At 45.0% G+C, this 25,942-nt stretch overlaps 1 protein-coding gene across 1 annotated transcript in view; it reads left to right on the top strand.

The window, feature by feature from the left end:
• NUSAP1 (nucleolar and spindle associated protein 1) overlaps positions 1–25,942 on the top strand; it is a 255,458-nt gene that overhangs the window by 101,262 nt on the left and 128,254 nt on the right. Inside the window, exon 7 of the mRNA XM_069208796.1 lies at positions 10,949–11,096. Within this exon, the coding sequence (XP_069064897.1) occupies positions 10,949–11,096 (148 nt within the window). The remainder of the gene's footprint in view (positions 1–10,948; positions 11,097–25,942) is intronic.

Here is a 25,942-nt window from a genome sequence, read left to right as displayed (position 1 = left end):
GAGAACCTTGGCTTGCTTTATTCGCCACCACAGAGTAACCCACATTGTCAGCACATCTGAGCACTGGAGTTTCCAAAGCAGCTCTGTTATAGACACCCATTCAGCATAGAGTGGCATGTGGGGCTCCTGTACTTCTCTGTGTCAATACACCTCCTGCCCTGGGTCCTCCAGAAGATACAGACTGACCAGGTCCAAGTCATCCTAGTAGGTTCGGATTGGGCACGGAGGGTATGGTATCACGAACTCCATGGCATTCGAATCTGTCCTCCAATTAGACTACCTCTTCAGAAGGATCTCCTGTCACAGCAGCATGGTAGAGTCCTGCATACGAACCTGCACACGCCCCAACTTCATGTTATCAAATAGAGCAGCGACAGCTAAGTGTTTTCGATCCTCCTTAAGAGATTGTGGATGTCATTCTGGCAGCCAGATATCCTTCAAAAAAATTGGTCTATGCCTAGTGTTGGGACAAGTTTGTAGCTTGGTGTTTGGACAAGCATAGTGACCCATTCCATGCCAAACGGTATAAGCTGTTACTCTGCGTTGTTATGGCCCAGCAAGGCCTGGCTCTGGGCACTGATAAGGGGTACTTGTCGGCTGTTTCTGCTTTTCTTCGGTTGTCAGTTAAGCCTTCCCTGCTTAAGTCACTGATTGCGACTTGCTGTTTGGAAGGTTGCAGCACACGTTTCCTCCCTCCTCTTTCATTATGCCCCAGTAGGAACTGAATTTGGTCCTAAGATTTCTGATGTGTTTGCCTTTCGAACCCACGCATAGCTGTGCTCTTGGGCTTCTGTCTCTTAAGACTGTATCCTTGGTTGCAATTATATCGGCGTGGAGGGTGAGCAAGCTTCAGGCTCTTTCCGTTTACTTGCTTTATACCACCATTTACCTAGACAAATTGGTCCTTCGCGATCGTGCCTGCTTTCATCCAAAGTTGATGTTCTTTGCGCCTAAGGGGGAGGAGAGACTCCTTCACTTGATTCCAAAGAGAGCTCTTAGCTTTTATTTCAATTGTACCAGAGAATAGCATCTGGATGATAAGCTTTTCATTATATTCGCTGGAGCCAAGAAGAGCAAGACAGCACAGAAGAGTACCATCTCTCATGTACTGTACTCCTCTTCATTAAAATTTGATGCGCAAAAGCAGCCTATGGAAGGCTTGAGGAGTCACTCCACAGAGCGAAGGCTACTACTGCTGCATAGGCATGCGGGATGCCTGTCTTGGATATATGGCAGGCACTTTTCTCTGGACAGCTGGGTCAGTCGAAATGAGCATTTTGCCCACTCGCTCTTGCAGGACCTTTTGGTGCAAGTCACATTGCAGTCCCACCACCAGGTAGGTTATCTATTCTAAGGTAAGGAATCAGTACTTAGAAGTCTCTTCCATAAGAGCAAGTTACTTACCTTCAGTAACTCCTTTTCTGGTAGATACTCTTAACTGTAGATTGCTTACCGGCTCTCACGTCGCGTTCTTTGAACTGGAGTCCTTCTGCAATGTCCTGCTTAGATTCAACACACTTGTCACAACCTTGCTAATGTGGCTTCACATCTGTGGGCACGGAATGTATTACTAAAAAAGCTGATATCACTGTTAGGATGGTGCCTATATCTGCTCCTCACACGTCACATCCGGCATGGGTATCGTCTACGCTGAGCCGTCAGCGCAACCTACCGATGCACCAAAGTACTGCTCAAATTTTCCAGATTGTCTGGTGCCTGGGGAATATTCTAAGGTAAGAAATCTGATCCTCAGGTAGAGTCTACAAGTGAAAGGTGTCACTGAAGGTCAGTAACTTGTTCTTTACAGGCTTTTAAACTGTTGTTTGTTTGAAGAACCTAAACCTTCATTATTGTATAGATCTGTTTATTAATTTTTTGGAAATCGTTCTTTATTGATGTTTCCATGACAGCGTATGTTTAATCATAAACGGTATTATGATGCTCATTACCCAACTGTCATGGTGTTCTTGTACAACAAAATCTGTGTTTACCACAAAATCAAGAGAAAACAGAAGTCTGAAATCAGGTGTCCTGGATAAATTGCAACAATTGTAATAAAGGTTGAAGGTATGTGGTACCAAAAGGAGTAGGGAATAGTCCGTTTCCCCCTGCAGTGGCTCTGCATTGTGCGTACCTCCTAAAAATAGAATATTCCTACCTATGGGCGGAACCCCGGAACACTTTAATATATCAGTCAATCTGTAATTGGAGGGTGACACCACATTGTTAAACACCTTGTTTAATTTGAAGACCGTATCGCATTTCTAGCATTTTTAATGAAAGGGGAAAAACGCTATTAAAAGGTCTTCGGACCACATTGGATCATCACACTGAAGTTCTCTGTAATAGTATTATAAATAATATTTCAAATTCCCTCTTTGCAAGGGAAAAATTATAAGAAAACGTGTCTTTCAGGTAAAAACAAAATACCATGAGTATGCACTACTCATCTGAGTCCAGCAGCTTCCTTGCTGCAACATGCACTGTACTGCAGTTTGCATCACAGCCAGAGTTCCTTTTGGACGCCTTATGATGTGAGATTCTCTAAATAAAAATTGATAACTGGTGAGATGGGTGGGTTGTTTGAGTACAGTGAGGATTCCTTCAATGCAGAACCAGGATTACAAGTAAAGAACCTTATCTTATGCATCTTAAGATCCTCCGTTAAAGTCATAAACGCGGACTAGCTTGCACATCCCTAGTCCACTGTTGTTAATGCAATGTAGAATAGCAAAAAAGGATTCTGCCAGTTTATAGGTAACTGGTGCTCAAAAATTGTAGTTGGCCAAGCAGATTCCCTGCGGGTGCTTTACCTTCTACCCTGTCTGCTTTTGAGTTATCCAAACAATAATGTTTGGTGAAAGTGTATATTTGTAGCTTTTTTACAGGTTTCTGTCAATGACGCATTTCTTATGCAGACAGCAGATGCCACTGAACTAAAATGAGCTCTGGGTTTACCTGAAAGAGATTTGTTAACTAACTGGTAAGAGCAAGTGATGCAAGAAACTATCCTTCTGGCTATGGATTGCTTGGAAGAAGCCAAGCATAACATTTAATCCTTATAAAAATGAGTCCTGCAGGTGAACAACCAGGAATGAAATAACCAAACAAAACCTTAAGCTCCAACGATGAGGATATGCCCTAATCCCACAACAGGTAACAAGTAACCTTGGTTACATCCCAATTTCTGTATGAGAATCCTTAGCAGTTGAACAGAGTGCTTACCAATGATTGAAGCGCGCAGCACATGGACTGGGTCAGAAGTCGCCAGAATCAAAACAATAAATAAACTGCTATGGGACAACACTTGCAGGATGTGGTGGGGTGACTTAAGCACACCAAAGTGTGGAACATAAACTAAGACAGACCACCATGTTGAGTAGTGTAAGCTGCTGCTTCCCAAGTACAAACACCATGTTTCAAGTGTGCATCATCCTAGCTTGATTCACTGCTTTTTCAGAGAAGACAGTTGTGGTGAAGCTTGCGCCCCCTGACCTTGCTGTGGATGTTCAGACCTCTGTTGCCCGCACAAGGAAAAAAGAGGTACAAAAAAATGAAAAATTGAGAAAGGAAAGAATGTCCATTTCTGTCGCAAAAAGGATCTTAAAGTTGCTCGCCCATGCTCAAAATATTAAACATTCTTCCTCAAAACCAAAACATTTGCAAATAGGACAATATCAACCATCTCTGTTGTCACCTTTTGACGAGTTGCTAAGAGCACACAGAAGTGGACCACATTGTCTGCTACACCTCTGTCTATGGGCGCAACTCGCATAAGAGACTGTTATGATTGTTTGTTGTCTGCTGCAAGATGTCTGCTTTGCCCACTTCAAGTATTCATTGAGGTTGTTTTTAGCCAACGGATTTACCTACCATGGAACCTTAGAAAGCTATTTCATCAGCGGGAACTGTAGATATTTGTGCCAGCCCACCCTCTGATTAAATGGTCTAGTCCTTGGTTAACAACAAAGTTTCAGTATCCCCTACAGTGGAGCTGTCCGCAATGTTGTGGATTGTCTCATCGTCCACCCTGTGGACAGTCATCCTGCTGTTGCCTAGGCATTGATGATTTCTCATTTGGTTGTAACAGTATCTTTAACCTTTGCAACATCACCTATTTATTCTACAGTTCTCCTTCAGGGTTTAATGGTGTCTTCTGTGCATTTACACCCCACTACTTTCGCAATACGTGTCTTCAGAGATGGAACAGGTGGGACTAAGGTACTCTGAAAACAATCTTCAAGCAGCACTGGCACCAGTAATTTTCAGAATTCAACATAACCACAAATTCTGATGAGGAAGCTGAACAGTCATTGACGACCCTCCTGTTTAGCCTTAAAACCTCAATGAAGGGCACTTTGCTAATTGTTGCCAGTGTTGAGTGACTGCCTTTGAAAATGTTAAGTTCCCTACAAAATCCTATATTTTTACTGAAAAAACAAGGGTTAAAATAACGTTTTAATTGATATGTTCAGTAACATTGTAACGTTTTAAACCCTAAAAAAAACACAAATTCACCAGTTAGATATCTCAAGTAACCATTACTTGTGCCTCCACCAAGCACAATTTTCTCGTCAATAATTCCATTTAAAATGTTGCAGTGCTATGATCAATAATGCCATAGGTGTCGTAATATGCGGGGTAATTAGCAGTGCAAGGCAAGGTTGCAAGTTATAGTTACCTTAGGCAAGAGTTCTAGTTACTTGAGATAACTAGCAGTAAATGCTGAATTTCTGTGGTTTTTAGATTTCAAAATGTTACGTTGTTACTGAAAATTTCACTTAACTATAACGTTACTGTAACCTTTGTTTTTTTTTTTTTCTTTCAGTGAATGTCTAGGGTTTTTTCTTAACGTAAAGTGATATTTTATTACCACACATAAATCCAACACCCTGCAGCACTTGACCTTTGGCCGTTGTTAACTGCCTGTTTCACACCCCGCCAGGCACAGTTTTCTCTTCAATAAATTTACAGCAAATGTTGGACTGATAATAATGTCAAGATGTCATGAGTGATGTAATATGTCAGATAATTAGAGGTGCATGGCGAGGGCACAAGTTACATTTACAGTTGGGTGCGAGTTATAGTAACTTGAAATAACTAAAACTGATGAATTTCTATGGTATTGTGTGTATAAAATGTCAACCTATCTATAATGTCCCTGTAACCTTTTGGTTTTTAGTGAATTTTTAAGGTTTTTAAATTCTGTTTCTGCACTATGTTTGCCCCTCCTCCAGTGAATTTCTCCGTTTTTGTTTTTTTTGTTTTTGGTTTTTGGACGCAAAGTAATATTTAATTACCATATGTAAATAAAACCTCTGCCAGGCCCTGCGGCCTCCCCTCTGCATGTAGCCAACCACATGCAGGTGTTGGCCGCCTGTGACCAGGTCTTGTATCTAAACCCCCTCCCCTCCTAATCGGGACGATTTCAGCCCCGGGAACCCAGTGTTTTAATTATGGGGGACGCGGGGACGGGGCATGCAGCCCCCATCCCCAGGCTGATTTCAGGCTCCTGGATCCCCATCTCCTAGAGCCCGGCCATATTAACAGGGGGTGGGGGGTTTGCGGGGGGTTGGGGAGTGTCACACAACCCCCCCCACTCCCAGGCCAATATTGGCCCACGGGGACCCCATTCCCTATGGCCTAAGCATTTAAAAATGTTGGAGTCTGGCCTTGTGGCTCCCTCCCCAAGCTCATTTTGGGCACCAGAGGTCGAATCTCCTGGGGACCTGCAGCGTCCTCCCAAGGCCAATATTTTCCCTGAGGACACCATCTCCTGAGCCTGGCCATATAAGAAAGGGGGGGGGGGGGGAGTATAAACATTCCCGGGCCAGTGTTGGGCCAAGTGACCCTCCACGAGAAATAAATGAATAATGGGGGAAGGACGGAGGTATGTGAGCCGGTTCCCCATCCCCAGGGCCTGGCCAATAAAGAGTGGGTGCCCACTTCACCATTCTAGGGGGTCGCAGTGGATCCCCGATGCTCCAACCAGCTCCCCTGCTCCAGCGGGAGCAGGCATTGCTCTCGCCTCATTGAGCAGCTAAAAATGCTGCTCCCTGTGGGCACAAGCCATTTTTTTCATCTGTGAAGCAGGCAGGGGAACATGAAAAGTCTGCTCCCATCAGGTGGCAGCATTTTTCATGCTCGCTGGGAGCAGAGTTTTACTGTTTGCTCTCGTTTGTCGGGATCTTTAAATTGCTGCCTCCAAGCGAGAGCACCAGTGCAAACAGGCAAACCGCTATGTCTGGTGGGTGGGCACCCCATGGCCTAGCTGAGTTAGCCCTGGAGGATATGGTCCCCAGAGCCATTAATTGCTCGGGGAGGGTCGCTGTGCGGCCCCCCTCTCTTTGTCAGTGCACAGCTAGGTCCCAGGAAATGGGGTTCCTGGGGTTAACATTGACCCATTAGGGGCACCAAGTGTGCCCCCACCTCAAATTATAAAACTATATTCCCACCTGGACCTAGCCCACCCTTGGGGCGAAATAAAAGCAATTGTGCATAACCGTGTTTGCTTTTTATTAAATTATCCTGTTGATTTGCGGACCCCCACCACCAGGCCTAGTTGGTCAGGCATACCCACCCTTCCCCTTATGTTTCACCCCTCAAACACCCTCCCCCCCCCCCCCCCACCCCCACCCACACACTTTTTTTGTTTTGTTTTTCCTGGAACTTGGCTGAGTCTGAGTCCCAAGATGGCTGTCAACATGTCCTGGTTGAAATGTTGGCAGCCAATCAGATCTCACTATGAGATCTGTCGGACCCGCCGACCCTCTGCGTCCCTAGATATCTATAAATCTTTTTTGTTTAATAATTCAATATCTACTGAAGGGATTTACACCAAATTACAAAAAGGGCTATTTTTGGACCCAGAGCTAGCTTTCTGCCAAATTTGGTGTAATTCTGTACAGAGGGTTGGGCGGTAGTTGTGTTAAAAAACCCTATGTGAAATTGCATGTGGAATGCACGTGTTGGTATTTTTTATTTTTTTCAGCTCACGCTTGACGAGTCACCCTGAAACTTTCCAGCCAGCAGCTGAATTGACTGGCATACAAGTTTTGAGAATTTTGTGAAGATTCGTCGAACTGTACCCAAGTGGTTAGCAAAACAAAAATGCCTTGTCTATGGACACTAGGTCCTAACTATAACTACCTACTGGCAACCACCTGTAGGTCTCTCTCCCTCGCTCCTTCTCTCCCTCTCTCTTTCCATCTCCAACTCTCATTAACATTGGATCTCTCATATTTTCAGATGCTTGAAATCCCCAGTACATTTAAATAGCAGAACACTGTGTTAAAATGCCCATGGGCTTAAACTACAGTATTTATTTAGCAGCACAACCACCTAATTGCAGCAACCCATACTCCAGTCAATGTCGGCCAACTGTCACTGGCTGTCAGTAGAAATCTCTCCTCAAATCCTGTTTCTCCTATGAGCAGAAAATTATTTATACTGATAACCCTTATTCCCAGTGCATTTATTGCCTTTTTATGTTCATAAGGCTTGATGCTGAGACATTTGGTTAAAAAAATGTACTCATAAAATTCAGAAGGACAGAGGAGGTAGGCATTATATATAGTTTGGGTAAAGAGAATCGCCCTGCTAAAAGGGATGCCTGCTCTTCAGGGGAACATTACGTGAAAAGTGCCCCAGCGATCACTCCCATAAAGCTAGTGCAAAAAGGGTAACTTGTACAGAATTGGATTTATTTAGCACAGCACTTGCAACAAATTCTCATACTAAAACTGGAAGCTTTAGTATGAGAACTGGAGCTGGAAGATTCTCTGCATGTGCAAAAATATACCAATGATAATCGAACATTGTAGGAGGCTAGCTCTGTGTGTGGTGGACTGCTATGATGTTACACCTTATATTGGGTCCAGGCAACCCTTATTAGATAGTGTTACAGTGTCTAGGTAGCCAGGGCTCTCTAGTGGTAGATGTGGTGAGCAGCCAAGGCTTATCTAGGAGGAGTGTGACGCACTTGCAATATCACAGTAATCACACAGTAACTTATCACACATGAAAGGAACCACACAGCGTTGCAAAAGTAAAGGTAGTTTATTACAGGAACCTCACACTAGATTACTATAGGCAACCCCCCCCAACTGGAGGTAAGTATACACACAATATACACAGGTAAGTATTAGGAAATAGCAAAAAATAGCAGGTGCCCTATGGGGAGGGGCAAACCGTATACTAAAAAATTGGAATGCGAGAATGGGTCCCCCACCAGAGGATATGGGGTAGTTAATCAAGGTCTGGGAGAGAGTGGAACCCCAAGAGGTAAGTATCTAGAAGACTCCCAGAGACCAGGGGAGCAGAGGTAATAATCTGGTTGTCCCATAGGCTAACATGGGGACTCGTAAAATGAAATATTGCAAGAACAGGATCAGACCAGTGGACCCCAATGGTGGATTCTGGATGAAGAGGACCTGCAAAAGAAGGGGACAGAGTCCAGTCCATGCAGGACTGTCCAGGTGGGGCAGGAGGCAATGCCTATCCTTCTGTGGGTCAAGATACGGGTCAACGGTAGTGGATAAAGTCCAGCTGCAGAGTCCAGTAGCTGCAGAGGAGTCCCTAATGGAGTTGTGCCCCCCCCCGAGTTACAGTGCTGGGGGCGGGGGATACTTGGAGCCTGAAGATCCCTCGAGCAGGAGTTAACAAGCTTTGGTTGCTGTAACAGTCCCGGTGCACAGGGATTCTGTCCTAGAGGAAGAGGCAAGGACTCGCCATCTCAGAGTTGGACAGAAGACCGAGAGGACCTAGCAGAGGAATCCTCAGAACCACCACCTGTGTTCAAGAATCTTTGCAGGTCTAGAGGACAGCAGATGCCTTAGGTGCCTGCAGCTGCAGGGGAGTGACTCCTTCACTCCAAGGTAGATTCTTTCTTGCTTTGTTGGAGCAGCTGCAGTCTTGATGACCCGAGAGGTTGCAAAGCCGTGGAAATGTTGCAAATTGCTGACCGGAGCAGTGAAAACAATGTTGCAAGGAGAGGTCTTCTCGGCGTTGCAGTCTTGTTCGTTTCCTGTGGGGTCCAGCAGCCGTTCTGGTGGTGAGGAGCAGAAGATGTTGTTGCACAGGAGTCCTGGTGGAGTCTTGCACGCTGAATCTGGGGACCCACCCGCAAGGGAGTCTCTAACCAAAAAAGAGGCTTGGTCACTTTGAAAGGTGACCACCTATCCGAGGATGTCACTGACATTATTTTCCTAACCTGACCAGTCAGATTCTCCCAGGGGCCTCTGCCCATCTTGATTTCAAGATGGCAGAATCAAGTGACCACCTGGAGGAGCTTTGGGCACCACCCCTGGGGCGGTGATGGACAGGGGAATAGTCACTCCCCTTTCCTTTGTGCAGTTTCGTGCCAGAGCAGGAACCGTGGGTCCCTGGACTGATGCAAACCAGATTATACAATGGTGGCACCTAATGTGCCCTTCAAAGCCAACCGGTGGCTTGGGGAGGCTACACCGCCCCAGCCTTGTAACACCTATTTCCAAGGGAGAAGAGGTTGCACCCCTCCTCCACCGGAAATCCTTTATTCTGCCTTCCCCTGCTTGAGCTGGTCAAGCATCACGTAGGCAGAATCCTGTCTGAAGTCCTGCCGTAGCGTGGGCTGCTTGCAGTCCCTGGAAAACTGGTAGGTGCAATACTGGGGGGGGGCATCTAAGATGCCCCCAGAGTGCATGGAATCATGGCACCATTACTGGCATCAGTATCGGGGTATGTTCTGACATGTTTAATACCAAACCTGCCTATGTATAGAGTTACCATTATGACCCCGGACCATAAGTAGTCACCTATGGCCAGTACATAGCTAAAATGGCTTCCTGCACTTATGAAGTCCAGGGAATTGGAACTTGCGTTCGTAGGGACACCTCTGCTCTTGCAGGGGCACCCACACACACAGGGACCTGCATCCAATGTTCAGCTAAGTCACCTGCGCTTCGAGTGGGTGCTGCAAAACTGCTTTAGTGTCTTCCTACGTGCACACAGCACCCAGTTGGAGGCAGGTACTGATATTTCCTCCAAGACCGTCAGGCCATCACTTCAGTTAAGTTGGTCCTCCAAATTGTACGTCGGTGTTATGCCTCCCATTCCTTCCTACCCGTCGCCACACCGTTCAACACCATCAGGGCAGCTAATGGAGGACCACATGTCTGCCTCGCAGCAGGAAGTGCACGTTCTTTTGGCTATTGGCTAATTGGCTTGAGAATTTTAAACGTAGGTGGTTTGCTAGAAGCAGCCAGGAATTTTTAAGGTTCTGAACCTGTCAAAGATAAAAACTCACTCGAGAACTATTGTTTTCTGCAAGTCATTTTTCGTTATGGACACTAGTTGGAGCTACCTATCGATGTAGAAGGCTACCAGTCTTGTCGATGAATACGCGGTCTAGTACTTCGACATCAGGGATGGACGTTTAGACTTTTAACCCTTAAAATGTCCTCACATAAATCAATTGCCCTCTTTGTTGCTAGCGCCTATATTTGCCCAAACAGCCTTAGTACACTAAAGTTGCCTACTTACATCATGATGACATTTTCCATAGGTAAATTCTTCTCTTCAAACTAATAATCTCCAATTCTGTTTTTAGACATTTGAGTACGGTTTTGATTTTTCCAACTGGTGTGCGTCAAGGGCTTTATGACCTCTATCCATTTACATACACGTGCATTTTTAAACATGTTTTTATTGTTTTGCTTCCTTATTTCTATCTCATTATAAAAGGTAAATCCACATGGTAAACTGTACAGTTGTTTACGTACAACTTTATCTGCTCATTTCTTCAATACTTATAACAAAGAGCAAACACACATAGCACCTCAGTGGATCGTGCATCTTGAAATGCGATCTTGTATTTACATACACGTTAATAAGTGATGGTTTTACACTAGTTTTGCGACATAAATCTTTGTGTTTAGCTGAAAGCCGTTTACTTTCTTAAACCCTGCAGGCACCTCACGCTGCTAGAAAGGAAACCCCTGAGATTAAGATAAAGAAATCTGGCAAACCTGAAATACCAAAATGCACAGATTTTAACGCTGCACAAAATACTGCAGAAGACGCAGTGACTAAACCAGAGAACGGCAAGCAAACAGACGGTAAGAGGAAATGCAGTACAGAATTAAAAATGCAAGAGTACTATAGTATTCGGATTTTTTGTTCTCTGGATAAAATGTATTTTAAAAGCTTAGAGCTGATAATATTGCAAGTAGTTTGGAGTTTCTTCACTAAACAAAGCACCATGCCATAGGAATCTCATTGCCTAATAGTGTACGTTCCTCCATTAAGTAACCTGCGAAAAGTTAAATAGTACTTTTGTGACCTCAATTTGCATCATTCTTCAGATTGAAAGGGCAATCTCAACCTCTTTCAGTACTGGGGCCCGAAAATGTAACAGTACGAAAAGTAGGCTCCTTGTATGGCGTTGCAACCAAAAAGACTGCTTTGTGTCCCTACCTCAGTATTTTATTTTCATTTAAACCGTTTGTTTTGCTGTCTTCTCAGCGGTAAACCTTTGATACTTTTATATTGCAGAGGCCAGGGGTGTCCACTTGTCTATGGGACAGGTTGCTTCTTAAATCTACTTGCCCTGTAAAAAAAGAAAAGCTATATGCCCTTTTGGTGCCATGTGGTGCTGCAACAAATTATGGCAGCAATCTCATGCAAAAGCTCTAGTAATAGCCTCTCTGATTACGCCAGGACTAATACTATAATAGGGCTTGAATACCAGCAATTTCAAGCCCTAAAAATAGCAATTTCCTTATTTTACCACCTTTCCGTATCTCTACATATCTCATGAGGCAGGAGGAAGCAGTAAGTCATTTTTCCACGGTTGGAATGCCTTTGAGTCTGTGCAAACTTACTAACTTATTTTATGGATTTTCACCAGCTAATCCTTTTTCAATACTGAGAAAGGTTGGAAACGTACTCCTGACGAGCAGAAGTAGAAGTTCTTCCAGGGTTGGGGGAAAAAACTGGGTGGAGGAAAAGTAAACTTATAAACGCTCAACAGATTGTCGCATGAGCAAATCTACACATGGCCATTTGCTCGTGCTAAAATGCAGTTCCCAAATATATTCTAGCAGTACGTTTTCCTGGTCTATATCTGCAAATATTTTGTGAATTCATGAAAGCCACCAATGCAAAGACATACCATAGGTACACTTTTGTGACTTTTTAAAAGAATTGGCCCCCTAATTAGGTCTGTCGTTAACCAAGGCATTTTTATTTTATTAAAATTCTATTTCTCTCTAGCCATCTGTCACCTGGTTTTTCTGTGAGTGATAGCATTCTGCTCTTCCACAAGGAGCATATTGGCACACAAAGTTGTTTTTGATCAGTGAAAGGAATTACTGTGTCAATATGTGCTTTTTGAGACCTGAGACCTATTTTTTTTTTGCTTTTTGCAAATGTATGTTACAATCTTGAGGGTCTGGCAGCTCTCACAACAATAAAGTGTTACAAAAGCCATGTCAAAACAAGACATGCATTGACAAAACCAAAAGACTGACAACCAATGTCAGATCGGTTGGCTTTGCCAGTGCCTGTTTATTTTCATGCTTCCCATAATCTTGTTGAAAATGGTTACACTGATTTTCCGTTATGAATATTTTTTTCAATACTAGCATGCATCAACACATTTTAGTAAATGATGCTTCAAAGAAATAGTACTTAAAATTTCACAGTAATTTTAGCAAAACATTTGTTTCTATTTGCAAATTTTCTGAAACTATTAATTCCAAAGCAAATAATCATCAGTCATGCTTATAAGCTTTTGCAGACATTTGCATCTAATCAGAGAGCATTCTGGGAGCATTATAAATAGCCTCATATTAAACCTTTCAAACGTGTGTGCACATTTTTTTAAACTGGAACCACTGTTAGTAGTGCAGTATGACATTGCAACGTTTATTTAGAGCACTCACCCTAAAAACAAAGGCTTTGCATTAATGAACCATAAATACAAGTTCAAACCGCATTAGCTGCAGACTGTTCCGTTCCCTGTAAACTGGCAGCTAAAGGGTTTGTGCTTTAGGGGAATTGGTCCTACTTCTCCCAAGGACAAAATAAACATGAAAACCTGTTGTCCTTCACCCCAAACAATATGTCCTGGGTGTCGGACTATAGGAATTCTACACCTCTGCTGAGAGGTCCTGGTTTTGCTTCCTTAGCCATATGCACAAATCCAGTTTTAGTCTTTGATCCCACACACTGTATTTATGGTTCTCCGAAACAGAGATTCATCATCTGTGTTTACAGCAAAAGTGCCTTGGTATGGAAGAATTGAGGTGCCCTCTCTGCTGGAACCAAATGTTCAACATTAATTCAGAGTCTCTATGGTAATTGTAGTATCCTATTACAATGTTGGTAATATTTATCCTATGAGAGCAGTTCCAGAAGAAATCCAATTAGGATCACTTTTCTAGTGGCTCCCCAGGCAGTAAGCCCTCCAGCATGTATTCTGCACCATCCCACCATTATTTTCCCTTGATCATAAATGACTCTGCGTTTTTCCTGTTTATTTGCAAAAACCTAATCTCCTTGATTAGCATCGGAAAAGGGATTATTTATTTCTCTTTGTGGGATCCTTATTAATATTCATTAACTCCAGATTATTTCCTTCTGTGACCTTGATTGATTTTCATAGTAATAACAGGGTGCACACTGTTACCACATGGTAACATTCCGCTAGTACTGTGCAATTAAAAGTTAATCTCCATTCTAGACTGTTTTCCAGACCAAATTCAACACAATATTCCTTTTTATGTGTGGATTAATGCTCCCATTTTCCACATACGATGTGGGCTGGATATGAACGACTTGCTGGACAGAGTGATTTCATCGTCATTGGCCCTTAAGAGCTTCGCCTGGCTGAGAACCACTCATTTTTGGGGATGTCCAGGCCTTGCTCATGGACATGCCCTTTGCTTTGATGGCTCTGTTGTTTGGTGAGAAGGCGGACTTGGCTCTAGCGCTAAAAGGATATCACAGCTACAGCCAGATACTTGGGCCTTTCCAAAACCAGTCCACTTTCTGCTCCTTTTGTGGCAGCGGAAGGGGTTCCAGCCATGTCTACATGCCCAGCTACCACTACCAGCAAACAGTATACTTTTTTTCGTTGCCAAAGACGTGATTCCCATAGACCACGTGGGACAGGCAACCACAGTTTGAGCCAGTCCATCACACCCTCTGCAGCTTCAAAACCCCTTTAGTATGCCCTCTGACCAACATGGGCATCCATTAGGCAGCAGTATACCCCATCACCTGCACCACCAAAGGTCTATAACATACTACCATTTGGTTTTGCAGCTGGTCCAAAGGGTCTACTCCCTCTCCTTTGTGACAGCCCTCTCACCCATGCCACCTACTTGCGCCACACTGATGGGGGACATAGGAGGTGTCAGCTGTCTTAGCCAAGGGGGTTATAGAGGAGGTGCCGACATCAGAAGTATGTTGCATTTGCTATCCCTTCTACTTTCTGGTACTCAAAAAGGAAGGAGACCATTAAGGACGGAGACAATTAACAAGTGCAGCCTATATGAACAGATATGATGAATCCAATGACAATTTGCATATCAAAATACATGAAAATTGGTGTGGTGTCCCATGCTAGTTCAAGGTTTAGAAACCAGCGGCTCCAGCCTCAGTTTGTCAAATCATTCCTCTTCCATGGCATTAGAGTACTTTTGAGTGACTGCTGGGGCACATTCTGCTGGATGGTACTCCCCATTTTAGTTTCTCCCTTTGACAAGACAAAAGAGTTGTCTTTGTCTTGTAAATCCTAAAAGAGATCTGCCTTCATGGCCGTCAGACGGTATGGCTGTCACCTTCATAGTTACAATATCTGAGGATGTAACAGCCTTCTGCTGTAAGATTTCTACTGTGTCCTCAACCTCTTTAGTCTTCATTTGACACTGTAACTCATCCTCCTTTTTCTCAGCCTTTGGTTCAACTACAATGAGGCCTGCAATTTCCCTTGAAGGATTTCAAAATCTGTAAGTCATTAATAATAAAGAGTGTTGTAGGACACTGGGTTATTGGTTGAAGGGGGTGTGTGCTAGTCCTTCTAAATCAACATGCATAATCCTTGTGAGGGTGAACTACAAGTCACTAAATTAACCTGTGCTTAACCTTCTGGTGTCTTGGCACAAAAGCAGTCGGGCCTAACTCGGGGGCAATGTGTAAAGTATTTATGCAGCACACAACCAGTAATAAAGTGAGAAACAACACAAGAGAACTCCAACATCAATCTACAAAAAATAGATTATGCTTTAATAAATAATATGAAGTCTAACCAATAAAAAATCAGTAGAAATGTAGATATTGAATTTTAAAGCTTTAGATAAAAGTATCGATCAAAGACCAAAGCATCATCTGAGGGTTATCTAGCTGCACTGGACCAGGGCAAAGTCACAAGTTCAGGACAACCGCAATGGACAGCAGGCTGGGTACAGGACTCAATTTGGACTGTTGAGAGGTGTACATTATGTCCTTGACGCGAGGCCTGTACAACTTGGTTTGTGAAGCTTTGCCCCATCTAGCGCCTGTTCCGATAAAGCTGTGTGACAAGGCACTGCATTACTCTGCATCGGGTCTAATGAAGCTGTCAGCTGAGCAGCAAGGCTTTGTGGGTGTTTTCTTGGATTTAGTGGAACCTTCAGTTTGGGCAGGAGGAGTTGGCTCTGATGCCAGCCAAGGGTCAAGGACCTGTGGAGGTACCTCTTAGGGATCAGGGCTCACTCCAGCATGGCTCAAGCAGGTCCACTTAATGGATCAGTCAGGTCCAGTGAAGCAAGTCAGCAGGGCAGTTGCAAGGAGGCCTCTGGAGCCTGTTGTATCTTTGTATCTTTGTAGCTTAGGACAGGAGGTCCGCCAACTGACCCTCCGCTTGGGATGAAGGGAGCAGGTCCATTCTTCCTTCTCAGAGATCAGGGCGGTCCTTAAGCAGCAGGGCAGACCTCAGGCAGCAGAACACTGGCAGCAGGACCGCCCTTCTCCTGTGGTGTCCACAGGTCCAGGATTGTACTGAAGAGCTGTTATGGGGGTCCGATATTTATACTTGGTAGCAGCTTTAAAGAGGGGGAAATATCTAGTCCTATAAACCCCTTCCCTCAAAATCTGGTTCTGGAAAGTTCTTCCCTGCCCTGCTGAGGCGCCACGTGGTCGGCAGTGACCATAGGCTGGTGCTGGAGACAGCCCCCTTGAAATGTAATTGGAGCTGGAAACTATTCTGCCTCTCCCATCCTGGCAGGATGGCACATCCTGCCAACATCTAGTCCTTCTATATCTCACTGTCTGGGAGGAATGCACAAAGGCTAACTACACCCAGTCATGTGACCCAGGGTACAGACTACAGGCACCAAAATGGTTGACAAGACAGGTTGTGCACTTTTGGGTGGTTGCGCAATCTCATCAGAGACACAGTGCAATAATTCTTGTTGCAAGTTAGCCATAGGGCTGATCTAGTGCCCCAGGCTTTGTGCTTTTGTGAGCAGAAGCAAAATATGAAAACGGATGACAAGGGTTGACCCAAGCCCCTTTAGGTCAATACTTTATCATGAATGTTTATTAATAAACCTTTGGAAAAAATGAGGTTCGACGAGTTCTAAAGCTGTCTGAAGGCCAGACCCCATGGAGAAAGGTTTGAATAGAAAATAACAGGGGAAAAATATAGGAAGGATGTCTTTTTTTAGATTTAAGTTAACACGCACTAAAACTATAAATGAGTAGTGCAAGTGTATGTGCATTACTAGAAGCTGCGCTGGAGGCCATAGTATTAACAAGTCAGTTGTTCGGAACTCACAGACTGGGAGTGCAGGCTTGGTTATCATCCTGGCTGATATACTGAACTGATTCCAAACTTTACAGGGTCCTGACTATTTTCCTCCTGGTCATTCTCATAGTTTCTATACTACAATGGGAAGCTTTTAGTGTAGTAGGCCATCTACAACAGTGGGTAGTATGCTCAAACACTCAGCAGAGACTTAAACTCCAGTCCCAACTCTAGCTGTTTTTATTACATGATGCTTTTCTTTGCATTTACTTTTCCTGAGAAAGGAGGCCAGATCATAAGACCGTGGAGAATCACCTCTAATCCTTGGTGATAAGTGGGCACCCATGATGGCTCAGTCCTCCATTCAAGCAGATGGACACAGCAGATCCTTTCCACACTTGTGTTTTCTTTCCAGGTATGATTGTGTTCTGTGGAGGTGGTGTTAGGAAGCTTTTCAAATAATGGTATTTAAGCAGTGATTGGTACCGAGCCTAATCCAGTTGGTAAAAGTTGTTAGTCTCCCAGTCTTATTTTAACTGGAATTTCTGTTGTTTTCCTTTGTATTTTTGCTCTTCTTTCCTTTCTTGAGAGATGACCAGGCTTGGAGCAAAACATCTTCAAATGGACCCTTAGCACAAAAACACTATTACATGTCAACTTACTATTTTGAGCTCTACTGCTAGGCCCCTGGATAGGAATCTCCTGTTCCTGTGCACTGTCATTCCTCTCAAATTCCAAGATTTTTTGGTGTAGTTTGACAGCGATTAACTCCTCCTTGTCTTTCCAGTGACCCTCTATGCAGACTGAGGCCTTTGTGCATTTCTCTGGGAAAATATTTCATGCTTCTTCTAACCTAATCACCATCCGTGCAGTTGATCAAGCCTGGCTCAATGAAATGAACTATTGTCTGTGCTCAGATAAACATCACACAGGCAGCATATTTACCAAAATGTCATAGTCTCCATTGAATTGAGCTTTGGATAAATATTTCAACAACGTGTACATTATCTTTAAAATGTCTCACCAAGTAGCTTTATGTAGTTTTGACTTTTAATACAGCCCTCTTTATTTCGGGAGCTGCTGTTGCAGACTAAAGAGAAGCATGGTAGCTTTTATCAGTTAGATCCTGGGACACTCCAATTTAAACAAAGATTAGTTGCAAATTTGAAATGGATAAAATGTCTGTTTCCTTCAGCCTGAATTGTATCATGTCTTGTTCTACTCCAGGATATCTTCAGTATTGGTCACAAACACTGTACTGTCCCACTAACACATGGAGTACTGGAGCACCCTTGTTTATTTATTTGTTTTTTAACATAAACTGTATATCCAATCTAGTTTTGAAAGTTATTTTATAAGAAAAGTAAATAATTTGGTGCAGCCAAATGTTGCGTATTTGGCTTACAAAAAAGAAACAAATAACCCCAGTTGTTTTTTTTAAAGAAACAAAGTCACTAGAGTCAACCATAGTGACTAGAAAACTAAAGAAGGGATAAGAGAAGTTAGTACCATGTTGCTTATTAGGCTGAAGGCTAGGAGAATTGAGCCACTCCTTTCAGAGACATCACACAACCCAGTATCCCATCATTCCCTTTAGGTAGCAGTTGAGCAAGCTTTCTTTCTTTTTCTATTTTTATTTATTTAGTTTACAACAATGAAGGCTCATGTTAAAACCAATTATAATTCCTTTTGCCTTCCACCTGTGAGGATGGTGAGTTGCTTATTGATATAATGAAGATTTCCCTGGAGGAAAATTAGGATTACTGGTAATTAGCTAAGCCTTTGCTTCCAGGTGATCTTCATTACAAGTCACATTGAGTATCAAGCCCGTCCTTCAAGGCGGAGAATTAATGCAATGGGGAAATAAATTTGTCACAGAGCTAACAGATAAGATTCCACAGATGTTAGGCCCACTTGGTCATCAACTCTGGAATCTGTATCATGATTTGTGAAAGGACGCTCCTCCACGTGGCAGCTTTACAGATTTCTGTTGTGGAGATGGGGTAATGCTGCAATAACAGCTCTGATTTCAGTGAAGTCCGGTCTGGGTCCACCTGGTAAAGACCTGTTGCCAGAAAGAACTAAGCAAGAAACAATCCACCTAGTGGTACACTGCTTAGGTGTATCCAGCCCTGTTGTTGCTGTGCCGTAGATTGCAAACAGATGGTCAGTTTCTCCTAACGTCTTTGGTCGTATCCAAAATAGATTTTTACATTAAGCTAATGTAATGCATTTTTCAAGTTGAGAAGAAAGTTGGCTGGGAAAATTTGATTAACATGAAAATTTTAAACCACCTTAGAAATGAAACATGTTACTGCTTTATCCTTCCGAAACACTGTATAAACTGTCAAAGGGCTGGATCTTGATAACTCTTCAGGTGAAAGTAATGGGCATAAAAAGGTACCTTGCCTTCCTGGAAAGGTGCTGTAGAGTAGCCTTATCAATGGATTCAAATGACTGACACATTAGTTTTGATAAATTTATATACAGCTCCCACGGAGGAGATGTTCTCAGTAAGGGAGGATAAATGTTCTTGAAAGCTTCTCAAAAGTCTTTCACAATGTGTATCTTGAAAAATGTATTTCCTGCAAGTGGGTATGGCTGCCAGATATACCATTATAAGGTATCTTAATAGAAGAAAACTGCAGTCCAGGTCCAGGATGTTTTTGGACAACACCGGCCCTTACACCGTCCCCCACCTCCCCCACCCCAAATTACGGTGACAATTTGTATAATTGAATCAAAATACTGTCTGTCCTGCACTTCCAGTAGACGTGCGTCCGGGGAGGAGGGTGGGTTGTTTATGACTTTGATGAGGATACCCCTGGAAGAGAACTAGGATTTACAGGTAAGTAACTTATCCTTCTCTTCCAGGGGATCCTCATCAATAGTCATAAACATTGAATAGATTAGCAAGCCCATCCCTAAACCCAGCGGACTGTCCGATAGAAGTGCAGGAATAGACATGTCTTACGCAAATAAATTCCTTAGAGAGGCCTGTCCCACTTGGGCATCCGCTCTCGCATCCGAGTCTAAACAATAATGTCTTGTAAAAGTATGGACAGACTTCCATGTAGCAGCCTTACCAATCTCAGATATAGGAACATTGTTAAGGAGAGCAGCAGTAGCCGCTTTTCCCCTTGTGGAATGCGCTCTAGGCCGCGCTAGCAATTGTCTATTAGCTAGCTGGTAAGTATTAACAATACAAGAAACTATCCATCTTGATATTGTTCGCTTAGATGCTGCTTCTCCTGTCCTTAAATGACCATAGTTCACAAACAAGCGGTTAGAGTGTCTAATCGATTTTGTCTTGTCCAGATAAAATTTCAGCACTCTTTTCAAGTCTAATGAGTGCAATGCTTTCTCAGCCGGAGTTTCCGGATTGGGAAAGAACGTCGGTAAAGTTATGGTCTGATTAATATGGAATTCTGACACCACCTTCGGAAGGAAAGATGGGTGAGTTCGTAGAACTACTCTATTGTCATGAAAAACCGTGTACGGTTCTTTTGCAGACAAGGCCTGGATCTCACTGACCCTCCTCGCTGAAGTAATGGCCACCAGAAAAGCCGTTTTCCACGTAAGGTGTTGTAAGGAGGCCTTATGGATAGGCTCGAAAGGAGGGCCCATAAATTTTGCTAGGACTATGTTCAGTTCCCACGGAGGAGAAGGCCTCCGAATTGGCGGAAAAACGTTCTTCAAACCTTCTAAGAAATCCTTGACTACAGGTTTCGTAAAGAAGGATTCCTGAGAAGGTGACTTGCGATAGGCAGTAATAGCAGACAAATGTACCTTAATAGATGATACCTGCAGACCGGATTTCGCTAGGTGAAGCAAATAGGACAGTATGACGTCCTCCTGCGCCCGTATGGGATTATGGCCTTGCTGACAGCACCATGTGTAGAATCTCTTCCACTTAAAAGCGTAGGAACGCCGCGTGGAAGGCCGTTTGGACTCTTTCAAGATGTTCATGCACTCCTGCGAGAGTCCTAGGTGCCCATACTGCAGGAATTCAGGAGCCATGCTGTTAAGCTCAGAGAGGGTAGGTTGGGATGCAGAATCCTGCCCTCCATTCTGCTCAGAAGATCCGTTCTGCACGGCAGCCTCCTGTGAGGTTTTTCCGACAGGTTGAGGAGATCCGTGTACCAGAATTGTCGAGGCCATTGTGGCGCTATAAGAATCATTCTGGTCCTGGATCCGTAAAGTTTGCTGATCACTGCCGGAATGAGGGGAATCGGCGGAAAAGTGTAAAGAAATGTCCCTGACCAGTCGATCAACAGGGCATTCCCTCGAGATCCCGGGCGGTAGAACCTGGATGCGAAGTCTGGGCATTTCCTGTTTACATCGTCTGCGAAGAGGTCCAGTTGAGGCCGACCCCATTGCGCGAAGATGTATTCTGCGACTTCGTCGTGCAGGACCCAATCGTGAACGTCCTCCAGGTGTCTGCTTAGAAAGTCTGCTTCTACGTTCTGCTGACCTGGCAGGTGAACTGCTGTGATTGACATTCCTCTGGCCAGGAGCCAATGCCATATCGCTTGGGACTCTCGTGAAAGGGGTAGGGATCTCGTTCCCCCTTGTTTGTTCAAGTAATACATCGTGGTTGTATTGTCCGTCTGTATCAATAGAGTTTTCCCCTGAATTAGCAATGTGAAAGACTTGAGAGCCAGATGGACCGCTCTGAGTTCTAGCAGATTGATGTGGTACTGCTTCTCCTTGTCTGACCACAGACCCTGCGCTTGAAAAGGACCCAGATGAGCCCCCCATCCCTGAAGAGACGCATCCGTTACCAGAGTGTCGGATGGAAGTACCTGGTGAAACGGAGCGCCCACTGACAGGTGAGGTCTGTGCATCCACCATCTCAATGACTGAAGTGCTACCTCCGGTAGCCGCATTGTGTCTTCCCAGCGACCTGTTCTTTGGCTCCAATTGGCCTCCAATGCCTCTTGGAGGGGTCTCATGTGGAGTCTGGCATTTGGGACAATAAAGATGCACGATGCCATGGAGCCCAGTAGTGATGTCACCTGACGTGCCATAGGTGCGCTGGCTCTCAACAGGTCCTGGCACTTCTTGTTTATTGAGGACAGTCGTTCCTCCGAAGGATACACTTTTTGTAGTTCTGTGTTTATGATAGCTCCTAGGTAGTGAAGACTCTGCGTTGGAGTCAAGGTTGACTTCTGGTAATTGACCTGAAGACCTAGAGCTTCGCAAACTCCTAGTACAATGTCCCGATGGCTTCTCGCCTGCTCCGGAGAAGAAGCCTTTAGTAGCCAGTCGTCTAGGTATGGATATATGTATATCCTTTGTCTTCGTAGATGCGCCGCCACCACTGCCATACATTTCGAGAAAACTCTTGGAGCAGATTTCAGGCCAAAGGGTAGAACCCTGAACTGGTAATGCTGTAACGCTACTCGAAAGCGCAGGAATTTTCGATGCTTTGGAGCTATTGGGATGTGGAAATACGCATCCTGCAGGTCGATGGAGCACAGCCAGTCTACTTGATGCAGTTGAGGGAAAATTTGGTGAAGCGCTAGCATTCTGAACTTCTGCTTTCTTATGTGTTTGTTCAGCAGTCTTAGATCCAGGATTGGCCTGAAAACGCCCTCTTGACCCTTCTTTGCTACTAGAAAGTAACGGGAGTAGACCCCCTTTCCTCTGTGGGCAGGTGGAACCCTTTCTATGGCATTCTTTCTTAGGAGGGCGAGAGCCTCCTTGCGTAGCAAGGTGAGATGAGCCGGATTGTGTTTGGTTGGTGGCAAGTGTGGTGGAGGCTGCTTGAAAAGGAGAGAATAGCCATGTTCGACAATATTGAGCACCCATTTGTCTCTTGTGATAGAGTGCCACTCGTGAAGATGAGCAATAATACTTCCCCCCACCGGAGTGGTGTACAGTGTCGAGGGAAGCGAGACTTCATTGCTTAGTGGGTGCTTTTGGAGTGGACTGTTGAGGTCTGCTTGACCCTCGCTCCCTTGTGTTTCTTCGCTGAAACAGAGGGCGTCCTTGTCGTTGCTGAGACCTTTGCGACCAATGAGGGGTTTGAACCCTCTGTTGGAAAGGGCGTCTATCGTACGGTCTGTACCTCCGCCTGAAATCTTTCCTTCTTTCGAGGCCTACCGCCTTCATGGCATCCACCTCGGTCTTCATGCGGATCATCTCTTCGTCTGCATGGGCACCGAATAGAGAATTCCCGGCAAATAGGAGATTCAGGATACGTTGTTGTGCCTCCTGTTTCAAGCCAGTGAGCCTCAGCCTGGAAGATCTCCTCGCACAGATACCATGTGCGTACCCATGAGCCGCCAAATCCGCCCCATCCGCTGATAACTTGGTTAGATACCAGGCATCCTTCCTGTAGAATCTCTTGGAAATCTTGCCTGTCTTCACTGGGAAGTTTTTCTGTAAATCTACTGAGGGAATCCCACAGAGAACGATCGTACCTGCCCAGGAGCGCAGACGCACTAGAGACCTTCATTGCTGAAGCCGCTGTCCCGCACATCTTTCTTGGGTCTAAATGCCTGCTCTCTTTATCCGGGGGTACCGTGGATGAAGATGCCACCGAGTGGGTCTTTCGGGCGGCAGCTATGATCACTGAGTCTGGTGGCGGATCCTTCCTAAGGAATAAAGGGTCTTGCTCTGGAGCCTTGTACTTTTTAAGAATCCGAGCCGGGGCAGACTTAAGCGAGGCTGGGGCCAGAAAAGTGTCCATGGTTGGCTGCAACAAACCAGGCACTAGAGGCAGCAACTTTTTCGACGCTGATCTCTGTTGTAGCGTCTCAAAGATGATTGATGAGGAGGTAGACGGTTCTGGAACCTCTATATTGAGTTTCTGCGCTCCTCTTAGCAACACCTCGTTGAAAGTGGTTATGTCATCCACTGGTGAGACTCTAGCAGGTGGTGAATCTGTAAGAGTAGGTGAGTAACGCCCGACAGAAGAACCTGATGAAGACCAAGAGGGTGATCTTCTTGAGCGCGACCTGGATCTCCGTTGAGAGCGAGATCTGCTGCGGGACGCTGTAGCCGAGCGCCTAGGCCTCGCGGTCGGCTGTCGAGGAGCTGAACGAGCCCGTTCTGCCCCGGCTGTCGGCGATGGCGTTCTTGGCGGGGAGGCAGTGGGTGAATACATTTGCGAATATTGCGATTCTGGGGAGGCCGCTGGTCTGTTGAGGCTCTCCAGCTATCTCTGAGATAGGTTGATGGGCGAGACATGCCCAGGAGATGCTCTTGACCGAGAAGAGTCGCTCGGTATGGAGACCACTGGAGACGGAGCCTTGTCTGGCGAGGGGCGATGTTCTGCTCCCTGTTGGACAGGTAAAACCTGCGTCGACGTCGATGGCTGTTTCGACGTCGAAGGACGCCCAGTCGGTCTGTCCTGCCTCGACGTTGATTGCCTCGACGTGGATTGCTTTGCCGTCGAACGGCGTTCCTTGGACCTCGACCTGCTCGCCGTCGTGTGCCTCGACGTGGAGCGATGGGAGGTTGACGGCGGATGTTTCTCGTGCCGTCGTGGAGATCTCGACGCCGTGTGTCCTGACGTCGGGGGGCGCACAGCCTTTGGCGGCGACCGGGCATGCCGGCGATGGCTCGACGTCGATCGGCGGGCTGCCGTCGACGGAGACCTGCCCCTGCTCTGATGTTCCCTCGACGCCGTTCCCTTCGACGTCAGGTGTGTCGCCGTCGACGGCGATCTATGCCGGTGGGACGGTGGTAGCGACGACGTCGACGGTGAACAAACAGGTATTTTCCTACCTGTCGACGTCGACCGGGCCATTCTCTCCTGAGAATGGCCTTCTGGATGCCTGGGGAGTGAGGAGGACGATGTTCTTTTCCTCTCCTGAAACCCATGAAGTCGGATCTTCTCTCTGTCTTTCAGAGTCCTCCTTGACATGTTCTTACAGTACTTACAAGTGTCAGGGCAGTGACTCTGAGGCAGGCACACTATGCACAGAGAGTGGGGATCTGACTGGGCCTTCTTCTTCCCACAAGCAGGGCATTTGACAAAAAGAGAAGGCATTTTTCTGTCAGGAAAAACCTTCCTAGCTCAGACAAAGATGTTACTTGTCGAGTGAAAAGTGAAAAAAACGCTTTTTTAAAGAATTTTTCTGAGGAAAACTCAAAAACTGAGAGCTCAATGCTCCAGGATCCTCTCAGAAGAAGCCGGAAAAAAGAACTGACCTAACTGTGAACCAACTGTCACCTTTCCTTCACCCCTGAGGCATGGTGGGATACTGGAGGTGCTCAGGGTCTTAAAGGCACAGTGCCAAAGTTTTTATGGTTCTCCTGTGTTAACCTACATGCAGCCTATTGGCTAAGAATGCTTCATTGTTTTTCAATGCAGTTTTCTCTATTTTTTCACTAGAGTTTGCTACTGCTTACTTCCCCAAGCCTAGTTTTAGGAGCTTGGCTACTTATTTAGGCTCTATCGTAGTATTTAATTAAAAAGAAAAAAAAAAAAACTTCATAGAAATAAAGCATTTTAGCCTGTTTTTAACATGATAGCCTGCATGACTGTTTGTTACACATGTATAATGTGTATATATTTTATATATGCTCCGGGGTCCCCGCACAAGGGCGGGAATATTCAATGTTTGTGACTTTGATGAGGATACCCCTGGAAGAGAACTAGGATTTACAGGTAAGTAACTTATCCATATAGTGCTGAGCCCAGGACCAAAAACGCAGGTGAGGTTTGCAAAGGATTCTGGGTAACATAACTTGGTGAGAGCCCCACAAGTCACCCCATCTTGGATTCCCCTAGGTGTCTAGTTTTCAAATATGCGCAAGTTTGGTACGTTTCCCTAGGTGCCGGCTGATCTAGAGACCAAAATCCACAGCTAGGCACTTTGCAAAAAACAGGTCTGTTTTCTTTGGGAGATTGTGATGTGTCCACGTTGTGTTTTGGGGCATTTCCTAACGCGGGCGCTTGGCCTACCCACTTAAGGGAGGTACCATTTGTAGCGTGAGACTTGGGGGAACGCTGGGTGGAAGGAAATTCATGGCTCCTCTCCGATTCCAGAACTTTCGGTCACCAAAATGTGAGGAAAAAGGTTTTTTTATTTTTTTGGCCAAATTTTGAGGTTTGCAAAGGATTCTGGGTTACAGAAAATGGTGAGAGCCGCACAAGTCACCTCGTCTTGGAAATCCCCTAGGTGTTTAATTTTCAAATATGCGCAGGTTTGGTAG

The sequence above is a fragment of the Pleurodeles waltl genome, chromosome 9, assembly GCF_031143425.1.
Source record: "Pleurodeles waltl isolate 20211129_DDA chromosome 9, aPleWal1.hap1.20221129, whole genome shotgun sequence".
Lineage (NCBI taxonomy): Eukaryota > Metazoa > Chordata > Amphibia > Caudata > Salamandridae > Pleurodeles > Pleurodeles waltl.
This window is presented reverse-complemented; position numbering and strand designations above follow the sequence as displayed.